The following is a 15,000-nucleotide window of genomic DNA, read 5'->3' as shown; positions in this document are numbered from 1 at the left end:
ACACACAGGCTAATGCTAACACAGACAGCAGGTTAGCACATGGGCTAATGCTAACACAGACAGCAGGTTAGCACACAGGCTAATGCTAACTTTAACATTAAATATATTGCTATACTGTATAATGCAGTGATGTCATCACTCTTCAGGTGTTTGTCCCAGCGTTGGCAGCGAGGAGGAAACGCTTCAAACTCGTGCACAGTGCTGTCGCTCCTCGGACAGACCTGTGCCTTCATGGGCTCGCTGTCCGCTGGACCTGTGGCTGAGTGAGTCAAGATTAATATGTTCATCAGTACATTTATCAATATGTTCATCAATACGTGCATCAATACATTCATCCTAAAAAGAATCAATATGTTCATCAATACATGCATCAATTCATTCATCCTAAAAAGAATCAATATGTTCATCAATACATGCATCAGTGTATAAACTGAATATATATAAAAGCCGCCCTGTAACATCGCCTGAGTTGGTAGATCGAGGCGGCGAGTCGTCTGCAGCGGTTCGAGTCGCGCACTCGGCCCTTTGCTGCGTGTCGTTCCCTCACTCTCTCTCTCTGTCTGAGAGAGAGACAGAGAGAGAGAGAGAGAGAGACAGAGAGAGAGAGAGAGACAGACAGAGAGACAGACAGACAGAGAGAGAGAGAGAGAGAGAGAGAGACAGAGAGAGAGAGAGAGAGAGAGAGACAGAGAGACAGACAGACAGAGAGAGAGAGAGAGAGAGAGAGAGAGAGAGACAGAGAGACAGAGAGACAGACAGAGAGAGAGAGAGAGACAGAGAGAGAGAGAGAGAGAGAGAGAGAGAGAGAGAGACAGAGAGAGAGAGAGAGAGACAGAGAGACAGAGACAGAGAGAGAGAGAGAGAGAGAGTAGACTTGTTAATGCTCAGCCTATATGTTTCTGTAAATTGTTTATAAGTTACTCAGAGCACCGATTCCAGATGTTTTGACCCAAACCCGTTTTCTAATGAGCTGCTGGTGTACAAGTGAAAGCTACAGGCAGGATTGGACACACCCCCATACCTGTCAGGTGATGCAGCCGTGAGATCAGACCCTTTACACCGAAGTTATAGCAACTTTGTGTTTCACGGTGAGACTCATTCAACGTCACACCTTTCAACAAAACTTTTAATAACTTTAAATAAATTAATAAATTCGTCTTGATGGCACACATCGATTTTGAAGTTGTTATGATGAATCCATCTGTGTGTGACACGTGTATCAATATTCATGCATATCAGTGAAACATGCTGGGGGGGGGGGGGGGGGATGCGATATTGGACAAACTTTTTCACCACGACTGATCCGTTTGCCAAGTTTCATGCACCATCCGGCACATTTAACCCTTCAAACATGTGATTGATGACAATGAAGAAGAAGAAGAAATAATAATCTGAGCAAGTTCCCAGTTCTGTCATCCAAACAGCTGCAGCTGATTATTGATCATTAATCAGTTATAATAATTCACCAGTGTTGCCTCAATACAACCAGAAACCAACAGTCAGTAAGTGAAGTTGGACACGACAGACGGTTTGTCCTCATATAGAATCAACAGCAGAATAAAATAGGTCAGTCTGTAACCAGTGTATAACATTTATAACCAGTCTATAACCAGTCTATAACATTCAATAACATTCATAACCAGTCTATAATCAGTCTATAACAGTCTATAACATTTATAACCAGTCTATAATCAGTCTATAACAGTCAATAACATTTATAACCAGTCTATAATCACTCTATAACATTTATAAGCAGTCTATAATCAGTCTATAACATTCATAATCAGTCTATAATCAGACTATAACAGTCTATAACATTTATAAGCAGTCTATAATCAGTCTATAACATTTATAACCAGTCTATAACCAGTCTATAATCAGTCTATAAAAGTCTATAACATTTATAACCAGTCTATAACCAGTCTATAACCAGTCTATAAAAGTCTATAACATTTATAACCAGTCTATAACCAGTCTATAATCAGTCTATAAAAGTCTATAACATTTATAACCAGTCTATAATCAGTCTATAAAAGTCTATAACATTTATAACCAGTCTATAATCAGTCTATAATGAGGAACATTATAGATATAACTACCCACAGATGTTGTCCATAATAACCCTTCATGTGTCTGTTGTCTTTACAGGATGGTGATAAAATCAGTGATTAAATAAAATAAATACACTCTTTATTTAACAATATTGAGGTACAATAATACAAAGATTCACCCATAATGATGTCATGGTGATGTCATCCTTCATCCTCCTGTGTAGTTTGTCTCCTGTTTTCCTTGTCCCCTCTCTTCTCTGAGCAGGAGATCTGATGTCTGATGTCCTCACTTTAAGGATTAGTTAGTTTTATTTTGGAGGGCATATGAGATGTGAAACAGTTTCCTGTCTGTAGTTTTATTTTGGAGGATTTTCAGAAGCTCCACATCGATGTTTCTCTGGTGTCTGAGCACGCTCAGTGTGTCCTTCCAGCCTCTGTGGTCATCAGCAACATCAGCACAGGAAGCCGCACCATCCTGCACATGAACAGGTGTGAACAGATGTGAACAGGTGTGAACAGGTGTGTGTCAGTAACTGCCTCTGTTTCAGGATCATCATCAACATCACGGACCAAGTGGACCACGTTCAGTTTTCTGTCTGCGCTTTTATTTTGTAAGACAGCGTTGGTATGAAGCATCTTCCTGTCTCTGTCCTTGTCAGTTTCATCATGGCTGACTTCTTGCGGCGTGAAATTGATGCATCAGCGGTGGTTTGGCAGGCTGAAGGTCAAACTCCGTGTGCGTGTTGTGTGGTTTGTCCGTCCACTGGATCTCGAACCGTCGTTCTCTCCGACACGTAAGACGACCTGACGGCTGGCTGGCATCATACAGCATTCACTAAACACCTCTTCATCAATGAGACCTTGTTACCATGGAGACGGGCGTGTCACCAGTCGAACAGCAGGATCTTTGTTTACATTCAGACCTGATTAAAAATGTTCACATTTAAGAGAAAGAGATACAGGATGCATTTTTTAATCACATGACGTTTGAAGCTGTATGATGTCGTGGCTAGTGCTCCTGTGGCTAATGGCTAATACTCACATGGTTTATGCTCCTGTGGCTAATGGCTAATACTCACATGGTTTATGCTCCTGTGGCTAATGTCAATGTCTTTCTTGTCATCTGATCACATAATAAATATGCTGCTTTGACAGATTAATCAGTAATCAAAGTAATCATTCCCAGAAATACTTGAAAAATAGGTAATAGGTATTTTTCAACCAGAAAGATTGTGACAGATTAATTAATCCAGACTAGCCACAGTAATTCAGACTAACAGCTATAATACAGACGAACACCAGAAATCTACACTAATCTTAGACCACAATTTTGTTAAAAGTTGTGAAGTACATAACATCACATGTGTCACGTGACTTTCTGGCAGAAAGGTCTCCTCCCAACACTAAAGGCTCCACCCATCTGGAGTCGCAGGCAAACAAATGTACCGAGATGTTTGGTGGATGCTGTTTGACCCACGTGAAGGAAGCATGAACATCTGATCCAGATCCAGGTCTAATCTGATCCAGATCCAGGTCTAATCTGATCCTGATCCAGGTCTAATCTGATCCAGATCCAAGTCTAATCTGATCCAGATCCAGGTCTAATCTGATCCAGATCCAGGTCTAATCTGATCCAGATCCAAGTCTAATCTGATCCAGATCCAAGTCCAATCTGATCCAGATCCAAGTCCAATGTGATTCTGATCCAAGTCCAATCTGATCCTGATCCAGGTCTAATCTGATCCTGATCCAGGTCTAATCTGATCCAGATCCAGGTCTAATCTGATCCAGATCCGGGGTGGTCACATGATCCACTGCAGAGTGACATCATTTAAAATGAAAGTTTGTTTCTCTGTGACATGATAATATATCACATCTTCATCATTGTCATCCTCTCCTCTTTCACCATCATCGTTTAAAGGAACAGTTCAGTTGACTTTGAGATGGGCGTCGTTCTCTGGTCTGTGTTCAGGATGAGGTTAGCTTAGCATAAAGAGTGGAAACAGGAGAAACAGCTGGTTTCACTGTTAAGCGCCTCTAAATCTCAATGGTCGACGTCGGTGTGGTTCTTGTGCTAAACTCATTCAAAGAAGCTTTCATATATTTAATAATCTGGAGATCGATGTTGCCACTGAAACAATAACAGACTACATACAGTTTTGTGTGAACAGTGTGATCACAGAAAGGACATTACAGTTTATCCCAGTAATAAACCTTATATAACTAAGAGTGTGAATGACTGTATTAACAGGTAAAAGATAGAATAATGACAGAACAGCGGTGAAGGAAGTGCAAAGGAAACTCAACCAGATGCTGAGGGATGTCAGGAAGCATCATAAGGACGTTATAGAGCAGAGATTTATGACAGTGGACTCTAAAACTCTGTGGGACTCAATGACATGAACACAACAAAGAAACGCCTCAGTACTGATGATGATCTGAGGAAAGTAAATGAACTGAATGATTTTTTCTCAGGTTTGAAAATAGATTTTTCTGAGGAAAGTAATGGTGCATTAGATTCTGTTCCAGCTGATCCAGGCTGTGGGATGTTTGTTGACCCACAGGATTCAGTCAGTTTTTAAACGTGTAGTAAAAACTCCACGGGTCCAGATGTTTTCTCTGCGCTGCTCTTAAAGGCTGTGCAGAAGAACTCACTGCAGCTGGTGTCCCGTTTCCATCAGTCTGGATTTACACACTGTACCTGGAAAAATCAGCTGATCATGATGTTAACGGCGTCACCCACCTCACCGTTAAGCACCTGGAAGAGCCCAAAGCCTTCGCATCGATTTTATTTATTGATTTTAGTTCAGCTTTTAATTCACTGCAGCCTCATCTTCTCATTCAAACACTGAAGCAGATGAGTGTCGGCCATTTTTACTTTAATGGTGTTTCTCCTTTTTAAACAATCAGAGAGAACAACATCCTGTCTGAGCTCAGATCCATCAGTACAGGAATCCACAGGGTTCTGTCGGTTCTCCAGTCCTTTTTACACTGAACACAAATGAATGAACAAACAGCCACAGGAACTTTGTTTTTACATTTTCAGACCTCAGTCTACTGAACAAAGATGGACGCCAATCAGCTGTTTTTAAACGTTACTAAAACTAAGGAGACGTTCTGGACCCCAGATCAGTGGAGGATCACAGTCCTGTGGTCATAATGATTCACATATTGAACAGATCTGCTCATAGAACGACCGTGGCGTGCACTTAGACCACACTTTGTTTTAAAGCTCATGTGGAAAATGTGTGTCGTCGTCTACAGCAGAGACTTTTTACGTAGACTCAGAGCGTCCGGTTTTTATTCTGTCAGGCTGCACTGGAAAGTGTCGTCAGATAAGTCATGTCAGCGTCGTTTGGAAACATCACTGTACACCTGAAATCTGAACTGGCCCGTCTGATGCACAGAGCCGCGAAGGCGACGGTAGAAACGAGTTCCAGCCGCGAAGGCGACGGTAGAAACGAGTTCCAGCCCCGAAGGCGACGGTAGAAACGAGTTCCAGCCCCGAAGGCGACGGTAGAAACGAGTTCCAGCCGCGAAGGCGACGGTAGAAGCGAGTTCCTGCCGCGAAGGCGACGGTAGAAACGAGTTCCTGCCGCGAAGGCGACGGTAGAAACGAGTTCCTGCCGCGAAGGCGACGGTAGAAACGAGTTCCTGCCGCGAAGGCGACGGTAGAAACGAGTTCCAGCCCCGAAGGCGACGGTAGAAACGAGTTCCAGCCGCGAAGGCGACGGTAGAAGCGAGTTCCTGCCGCGAAGGCGACGGTAGAAACGAGTTCCTGCCGCGAAGGCGACGGTAGAAGCGAGTTCCTGCCGCGAAGGCGACGGTAGAAGCGAGTTCCAGTCACGAAGGCGACGGTAGAAACGAGTTCCTGCTGCGAAGGCGACGGTAGAAACGAGTTCCTGCTGCGAAGGCGACGGTAGAAACGAGTTCCAGCCAAGAACGCGACGGTAGAAACGAGTTCCAGCCACGAAGGCGACGGTAGAAAAGAGTTCCCGCGCCTCCAGTCAATTCATGAACAGTCTGTTCTTCAGCAGGTTCCCAGGATACTGACTGTTCCGTCACATATCCTGCATGTAGAACATGTAGAACATGTAGAACATGAGTTCTCTGGCAGACGATTCAGACTGTAAACAGATTTAAATATTTATTTGTTTCTGCCTCCATTAAACTTTTGATGTTTGAGGCTGCAGAAGTTTCATGGTGTTTTTTACTAAAACATCTTTAATGTGCAGTTTATTTATTTATGTGTTTTGTTTTGTCGCACTGTGGAGGCGTGTTGTGTTCAAGTCCCAAACAAATTTCCCTGTGGGAACAAAGTATTTCGTATCGTATCGTAATTCGATCAACAGTCCTGGACCTCTGAGTGACTGATTCTGGCTCAGTCAGTACAAACGTTGGTTCCTTTCATGTCTCTGCCGTGGTTCTCGGTTGATTCATGGTCAGTGATTCATTTAATTTCTTGGATGTTGAATTCAAGCTTGTTGATGCTGAAATCTGACAGAAACTGAGATCAAATATCATGAACATAATGTCCTGTCAAAGGTACAAAAATAATTATTTCAAATCTGTTGTTGATGTCATGAACAGTAAAATGAGTTTTCACTTTCCTGCATGTCTTCTGTAGATACTGTTTATTGATTCATGGTGACTGTTGGACTTTAAAGAAATGATCAGAGATTTAAACGAAACCCTCCGCTGGTATACAGGATTTATTAATCAGAGAGCAGTCGGACAAGTCTGTCACATGACTGTCACATGACAGAGTAAACAGATATGACAGATCGAATCAATTGAATCAATCAATCAGGTTGACTTTCAAAAAGTTACATTTAATTTTTATTTTATTTTTTTTTTTTTTTGATGACTGTTGAAGTTTATCATGTGAATCTTTCCTTTTCCCTCCTGAAGGTCAACAATGTTTAAATATTAAAGGCTCAATTCAAGTCTAGTATGTTCTGATGTCATAGTGATGTCATCAGAACATTAGTTCTGAGTGATGACATCGATGAAGGATGGAGGAATGGATGTATTTATGTAAAAGCTGACATCACTTCCTGTCTGTTAGGAATCTTCCTGATGTCACCGCGGAGGAATTCTCCAAAGTTGACCTGCGTCAGTTCAAGTGGATCCACTGGGAGGTGAGCAGCGGGTTACGGTTAGCAACGGTAACCCAGACTAACCTGACTAGACCAGGCTAATCTGACCAACCTAGACTAACCTGACTAGACCAGGCTAATCTGACCAACCTAGACTAACCAGACTTAACCAGATATTCCTGATGAATCCATCTAAACCAGAACAATCGGACTAAACCTTAAACAGATAAACCAGACTAACCTGAGTAAATTAAATAATAACCCAAATAAATGCATCATTTATTGAACTTGTCAGCTGTTCTTTGATTTAACTCCCGCAGGGCAGAAATGCTGATGAACAGGTGAAGATGATCCAGCAGGTAGTGAAGTACAACAGTTCGTTGCCACAGCAACAGAGAATCACCATCTCCGTGGAGATAGAGAAGACCAGAGAGCCTCTGTATCAGTTGTTTCCTCATGGTGACGTGGTGCGACACGCTGGTTAAACTTCAACACTCACATGTATACGATACATAAACCTGCAGCCTGTAACAGGTGTGATATGTTCAGGTGTTCGTCAGTAAAGACATCGCTCGCCACTTTGGGTTCCTGACAGCTGAAGCTGCTCTCAGAGGACTCTACAGTCGAGTCAAACAGGGGTAAGTGGAGGCCAAAAGTCAGCTGGGACTTTGATTAATGTCACACTCACCTGTCTCTCTCTCTGACTGTCTGTCTCTCAGGGCCGTCCTGGTCTGTGCCTGGGCAGAAAAAGGAGCGGACGCTTTGGGTCCTGATGGGACAGTCGTTCATTCCGACGCTTTTCCTCCTGAAACTCTCATCGATACTCTGGGAGCTGGAGACACTTTCAACGCTGCTGTCATCTACACACTGTCCAGAGGTGAGACATGATACTGTCCAACAGTGAGACGATAGACTGTCCAACAGTGAGACGTCAGACTGTCCAACAGTGAGACGTCAGACTGTCCAGCTGTCCAACAGTGAGACGTCAGACTGTCCAGCTGTCCAACAGTGAGACGTCAGACTGTCCAACTGTCCAACAGTGAGACATCAGACTGTCCAACAGTGAGACGATAGACTGTCCAACTGTCCAACAGTGAGACGATAGACTGTCCAACAGTGAGACGTCAGACTGTCCAACAGTGAGACGTCAGACTGTCCAGCTGTCCAACAGTGAGACGTCAGACTGTCCAGCTGTCCAACAGTGAGACGTCAGACTGTCCAACTGTCCAACAGTGAGACATCAGACTGTCCAACAGTGAGACGATAGACTGTCCAACTGTCCAACAGTGAGACGTCAGACTGTCCAGCTGTCCAACAGTGAGACGTCAGACTGTCCAGCTGTCCACCATTCAGATATTACACAGTCCAACTGTCCAACAGTGAGACGTCAGACTGTCCAGCTGTCCAACAGTGAGACGTCAGACTGTCCAGCTGTCCAACAGTGAGACATTTTATTGTTTAACTGTCCAACAGTGAGACGTCAGACTGTCCAACAGTGAGACGTCAGACTGTCCAACTGTCCAACAGTGAGACGTCAGACTGTCCAACAGTGAGACGTCACAATGTCCAGCTGTCCAACAGTGAGACGTCAGACTGTCCAACTGTCCAACAGTGAGACGTCAGACTGTCCAACAGTGAGACGATAGACTGTCCAACTGTCCAACAGTGAGACGTCAGACTGTCCAACTGTCCAACAGTGAGACGTCAGACTTTCCAGCTGTCCAACAGTGAGACGTCAGACTGTCCAGCTGTCCACCATTCAGATATTACACAGTCCAACTGTCCAACAGTGAGACGTCAGACTGTCCAGCTGTCCAACAGTGAGACGTCAGACTGTCCAGCTGTCCAACAGTGAGACATTTTATTGTTTAACTGTCCAACAGTGAGACGTCAGACTGTCCAACAGTGAGACGTCAGACTGTCCAACTGTCCAACAGTGAGATGACAGACTGTCCAGCTGTCCAACAGTGAGACGTCAGACTGTCCAACTGTCCAACAGTGAGACGTCAGACTGTCCAACAGTGAGACGTCAGACTGTCCAGCTGTCCAACAGTGAGACGTCAGACTGTCCAGCTGTCCAACAGTGAGACGTCAGACTGTCCAACAGTGAGACGATAGACTGTCCAGCTGTCCAACAGTGAGACGTCAGACTGTCCAACTGTCCAACAGTGAGACGTCAGACTGTCCAACAGTGAGACGTCAGACTGTCCAGCTGTCCAACAGTGAGACGTCAGACTGTCCAGCTGTCCAACAGTGAGACATTTTATTGTTTAACTGTCCAACAGTGAGACGTCAGACTGTCCAACAGTGAGACGTCAGACTGTCCAACTGTCCAACAGTGAGACGTCAGACTGTCCAACAGTGAGACGTCACAATGTCCAGCTGTCCAACAGTGAGACGTCAGACTGTCCAACTGTCCAACAGTGAGACGTCAGACTGTCCAACAGTGAGACGATAGACTGTCCAACTGTCCAACAGTGAGACGTCAGACTGTCCAACTGTCCAACAGTGAGACGTCAGACTTTCCAGCTGTCCAACAGTGAGACGTCAGACTGTCCAGCTGTCCACCATTCAGATATTACACAGTCCAACTGTCCAACAGTGAGACGTCAGACTGTCCAGCTGTCCAACAGTGAGACGTCAGACTGTCCAGCTGTCCAACAGTGAGACGTCACAATGTCCAGCTGTCCAACAGTGAGACGTCAGACTGTCCAACTGTCCAACAGTGAGACGTCAGACTGTCCAACTGTCCAACAGTGAGACGTCAGACTGTCCAACTGTCCAACAGTGAGACATTTTATTGTCCAACTGTCCAACAGTGAGACATTTTATTGTCCAACTGTCCAACAGTGAGACGTCACAATGTCCAACTGTCCAACAGTGAGACGTCAGACTGTCCAACAGTGAGACGTCAGACTGTCCAGCTGTCCAACAGTGAGACGTCAGACTGTCCAACAGTGAGACGTCAGACTGTCCAGCTGTCCAACAGTGAGACGTCACTCAGCTGTGGAGACAGACTGTTCATTTGTTTCCATTTCTATTGAAATGAAATTAATTTATATTTTATCTCTGTATTCTTATATTGTATAGAATAATAGTCGTGTATTTTCTGTTTGCAGGCGGCAGTTTGCAGGACGCCCTGACCTTCGGCTGCAGAGTTGCCGGTAGAAAGTGTGGTTTCCATGGATACGACGGCATCTGTGAAAAGTTCCCGGAAGACTGAGTTATGATTCAGAGAACTCATGAGTTCATGATTAATTAACATTACAGTAACTGACAGTTTACTGTTTGATAACTTATAATTAATCAATACAACCTGATATGGAGTATTGACAAGCTGCTAATACAGTGATATTAACTGTTAATTAATTGTTAATTAACAGCTCATTAACTGTGTGTTAACACTGTGATGAGTTTTTATGAAGAAACATTTTGTTCAAATAAGTTAATTGTTCTACCTGATGAGAATCAAATCAAACGGCCGAAGGGATGTGTGATGTGTTCATCAATTAATTGAATGTGATCAATCAGTGATCATGTTGAACTCTTTGATATTTGTTTTGACAAGTAAAACAAACAACAACTAAAAACGTATTTGTCTCATTTTTGATTTTCCTCTCAGCATTTTTAAGTTACAGCTGTTACAGTTACCATAGTTACGGCTGTTTCTGCCTTTGTTGTATACAGTTACCATGGTTACAGGTCAGTTTGCTTTATGTATTCAGCCCAATATCACAAATGACAAAGTGCTGAGTAGACAGTTGACTTGTTGACACGCTCAGTGTCATGTGACTCTGCAGTGACACACACATGCTCTCTGTTATGCCTGCTTACCTAGCATTAGCATTAGCATATCCATTAACATTAGTGTTAGCATTAGCATTAGCATATCCATTTAAATTAGTGTTAGCATTAGCATTAACATATCCATTAACATTAGTGTTAGCATTAGCATTAACATATCCATTAACATTAGTGTTAGCATTAGCATTAACATATCCATTAACATTACCGTTAGCATTAGCATTAACATATCCATTAACATTAGGGTTAGCATTAGCATTAACATATCCATTAACATTAGCGTTAGCATTAGCATTAACATGTCCATTAACATTAGCGTTAGCATTAGCATTAACATGTCCATTAACATTAGCGTTAGCATTAGTATTAGCATTACTCCACTTCTTTCCACTGCAGCTGATCATTCAGAAACTAAAACACTGTTCATGATTTTATGTGGAGAGAAGAAGCTCAGCGTGGGATAACAGAGATGAATGATGTCATAACGTTCGCGTAACATCCGCAGAACACGATGAAGTTAGTTTATAAATGTCAGTGTGCAGCTCTCGGCTGATTGTTGATTTGTTTAGTTATTGATAATCACATTTTACAAAATGTTTCTGAACATAAGATGTTTTTATTCATCTAAAGGCTGATGGAGGAAACCTGTGGACCAATCAGTTTGCAAATAAAACTTTGCATTAAAACAGTCATTAGTTCAACAACACACAAGTATTTTTATCATCCATTAATCAGTTGATAATTTTCTTGATTAATTGAATAATTAATACTGTCACAGCCTTGTCAGTTGAAAAATACGTCCTATTTTCCAAGTCCTTTGTGTAACAATTATTTTTATTATTGACAAACAACTAATTAATTGGTACATAAAATGTTTTATGTACCAATTGATCAGTTGTTTGGTCCACAAATGTCCTCAACTCAAAGATATTCAGTTTACTGTCAGAGAGGGAAAAAAAACAGAAAATATTCACATTTCAGAAGCTGAAATCAGAGAATTTAGAATTTTTTTATGAAAAAAATACTTTAAACAATTAAGTAATTATCAAAATAGCTGACACTTAATTTAATAATCAGTAGTCAATTAATAATCAATTAACGGTTGTTGACTGATGGCTTCTGCCTTAAGAATATTGCACTAAGTGGTTTGGTATTAATTGCACTTTTTAACAAACTAAACTATGCATATTAATAACGGCACTCGACACTTCGATAGCGATATTTGCACAGAACAATTTATACGTTGCATATTTGGACATTTTACATACAGACATACATTTATGCATTTAGCAGACGCCTTTATCCAAAGTGACTTACAAAAGAGGATTAACAATCAAGCTACATAGAAGAGTATCAGATCAGGAGACGTTCTCTGAAGAACTGGGTCTTCAGGAGCTTTTTGAAGGCGGAGAGGACGACCCTGGTCTGGCAGCGTTCGGCAGGTCATTCCACCAGCGTGGCACAACGCATGACAAGAGTCTGGATTGTCTTGTGCGAGGTGCTGAGACGACCAGGCGGCTTTCCTTTGATGACCGGAGTTGCAGAGGCGTAACATTAGAACATTTAAGTAGGTAGGTGCAGAACCTTTGAGTACTTTGTAGGCAAACATTAGTGATTTGAACTTGATGCGGGCAGCGAGGAGCAGCCAACGTAGTTCAATGAACAGAGGGGTGACCTGCCCTTTTGAGCTGATTGTAGACCAGACGCGCCGCCGCAGTCTGGATCATCTGTAGCGGTTTCACAGCAGAGGCTGGGAGGCCTGTTATTGATAGCATGTGTGGTTTGAAACCGTGTGAATGACTGTGTTTTCTTCTGGGAGACGCTGCAGACGATATTCAGCTCCGACGGTATCGTTTGTGCTTCTGTTTGTTCACAGCTGACGAACAATGATTTGAATTACATTCTGAGTTCTGTGCAGTAAAACAGACATGCTAAATATTGTGACAACGTGTTTGCTAATGCATAAGTTTAAATGTTTAAGTTGTTTGTTACTCACCTGTCTTCCCTTATTTCCACTCCAGGCTGCTGAGCTAAAAGATTCGCTCCAGGTACAGGTGGTTTGTTAACCAGGTGAGAAGATAGGAGGAGGGGGATTTGTATTTTTATTTATTATAATTATGTTTGGGTGTTTATTATGGGTTAAACAGCATTTAGTGGAGTTTTGTAGATATTCTGGTTTCAGCAGTGTTCAGACAGAGATAACACCTTCAGATGGGATCTTCCTCTCCACCTGAGACTTGTGTTGCTGGTCAGACCTCACTTAGGTTGCTGCCATGTTGTTTTGGTTTACCTGAGCGTCATTAAATGGTCATCTAAACACAGCTCAGGTGTTTCTATTTTATTTATGTTTTGTATTGTTTCTGCTTTAAAATGGCTCAAAACAACTAGAGATGTTTTCTATGTGCTGCTGATTTCTGTGCTTTTATATTTTCCAACAAAGTTGAAACCAGTGAAATCTGTCATTTTTATTTATGTTTCCATAGAAACATGGGATGTGTTGGACACATCAGATGGTCTGTCGACAATACTGAATCTTTAACACGACCTCGTCCATCAACATGTCTGAGTCACGTCAGATTGATTTTCACCAGCTGCTCTGCTGGTTGTTAAACAATGCAGACAACAACTCCCATGATCCCACAGTGCTTCAGTTGTCATCTTTTGTTTTAATGTGGCAGAAATTACTTTTTGTAGCAGCTCTTGTTTCCAAAGGAGTATTTATTTCCTTTTAGCTTTATTTTTGTTGTGAAAAACGTCATCAATTAATATTTTTCATCATGGTTTTAATGTTTTAACGAACTGTTCAGAGGATTGGCGTTCAGTTAATAACTCAGCTGAGTCAGAAAAAAACATTTAACATGTTCATTAATATTCAGTTTAATAAGAAACAGGTAAACATTGATCATAACATTCAACATGTGAAGTAACAAACTCACACTGCAGTAAATCTGACCTTCGACCAGCAGCACTGACTCACAGCTGTGTAGAGCTGCAACTAACTGTTGGGTTCACTGTTGATTAATCTGTTGATTATTTTCTAAATTCAAGGATTAATTGATTAATTAATCATGTCACATCTTGCCAATATAATTAAAAATAGGTCTAACCATGTTTGAACCTATTTATCAAGTCTTTTCTGTATAGATTATTTTCATTATCAATCAATCTGTGGATGATTTTCTGTATTAATCGATTTGTTGTTTTCTCCATAAAATGTCAGAAAATCAAAGTTCCTCCTTCAGAGGAAAGAAAACCGCAAAATATTCACATTTAAGAGCTGAAATCAGAGGATTTATATTTTTTTAATGACTCAAACTGATTATTTGGTAGATTATCAGAATCATTGGCAATTAATGTATTAATGAAAGAATAATCAATTAATCATTGCAGTAGTGTACCGGTCCCAGTTTAACACTGGAATTAAATACTGTGTTCCGATGCCTGAATGCACCATCACTTTCCTTTTGACTGTCTCAGGTCACTGAAGGACTCACCTGAATAAGCCACACCCCTCCAAGGGGGCAGGACTTAAGTTATCACACAGGTGTTGCCATGGAAATGCTTGTTTACCTACATGACGTTTTGAGTCAGTGGCAGTCGTGTTTTCAGACTGTCGATATACAGAATATACAGCTGCATATATAACTGTCTTTATATGTCTGGATGTTCCATGTGACTCTTTTGCTGACATGTTATATTTACATGTTATATGTTCACACAGTGTTGTATATATTTACATACATTTATATACAGTAAATGTACATATATATATATGTTGATACTGTATATTATATATATGTTCAGATGGTTTCTGTCCCTGCCATCATTTCTCTCAGTCCTTTGCTGAAGTGAAGATTGGCTCCGATCACAATGAAGCCCTGCAGAAACGAACAGCTGTGAGTCATTAGGTCATCATCACATGGTACACTGGACAGCCAATCACAATGTAGCATCATATATAAACATGTTAATTACTTACATTGTGATATTCAACCACCTCCTCAATGAAATCCATCCCATCAGCCAGAGGGATCTGAACACCTCGC

At 41.8% G+C, this 15,000-nt stretch overlaps 2 protein-coding genes across 4 annotated transcripts in view; one reads left to right on the top strand and one right to left on the bottom strand.

Annotated features, from left to right (window-relative positions):
* khk (ketohexokinase) overlaps positions 1 to 10,392 on the top strand; it is an 11,390-nt gene extending 998 nt beyond the window's left edge. Inside the window, exons 2-9 of one of the 3 annotated variants that reach the window (XM_084742506.1) lie at positions 147 to 263; positions 2,406 to 2,540; positions 2,711 to 2,845; positions 7,120 to 7,192; positions 7,471 to 7,617; positions 7,700 to 7,788; positions 7,870 to 8,027; positions 10,270 to 10,392. In XM_084742506.1, the coding sequence (XP_084598632.1) occupies positions 147 to 263; positions 2,406 to 2,540; positions 2,711 to 2,845; positions 7,120 to 7,192; positions 7,471 to 7,617; positions 7,700 to 7,788; positions 7,870 to 8,027; positions 10,270 to 10,373 (958 nt within the window). In that variant the 3' untranslated portion in view covers positions 10,374 to 10,392. The remainder of the gene's footprint in view (positions 1 to 146; positions 264 to 2,405; positions 2,541 to 2,710; positions 2,846 to 7,119; positions 7,193 to 7,470; positions 7,618 to 7,699; positions 7,789 to 7,869; positions 8,028 to 10,269) is intronic. The other 2 variants (XM_084742514.1, XM_084742521.1) reach the window with 2 other exon arrangements.
* A 3,811-nt stretch (positions 10,393 to 14,203) lies between these two features.
* pltp (phospholipid transfer protein) overlaps positions 14,204 to 15,000 on the bottom strand; it is a 13,179-nt gene continuing 12,382 nt past the window's right edge. The window contains exons 14-15 of the mRNA XM_084742532.1: positions 14,934 to 15,000; positions 14,204 to 14,832 (exon numbers count right to left, since the gene is read on the bottom strand). The exon at positions 14,934 to 15,000 is cut by the window's right edge and continues 10 nt beyond it. Coding sequence (XP_084598658.1) covers positions 14,755 to 14,832; positions 14,934 to 15,000 — 145 coding nt within the window. The 3' untranslated portion in view covers positions 14,204 to 14,754. The remainder of the gene's footprint in view (positions 14,833 to 14,933) is intronic.

Source organism: Lutjanus erythropterus, chromosome 2 (assembly GCF_056507025.1).
Source record: "Lutjanus erythropterus isolate fLutEry1 chromosome 2, fLutEry1.hap2, whole genome shotgun sequence".
In the NCBI taxonomy this organism is placed as follows: Eukaryota; Metazoa; Chordata; class Actinopteri; order Lutjaniformes; family Lutjanidae; genus Lutjanus; species Lutjanus erythropterus.
The sequence above is the reverse complement of the archived record's forward strand: the minus strand, read 5'-3'. Positions and strand labels throughout refer to the sequence as shown.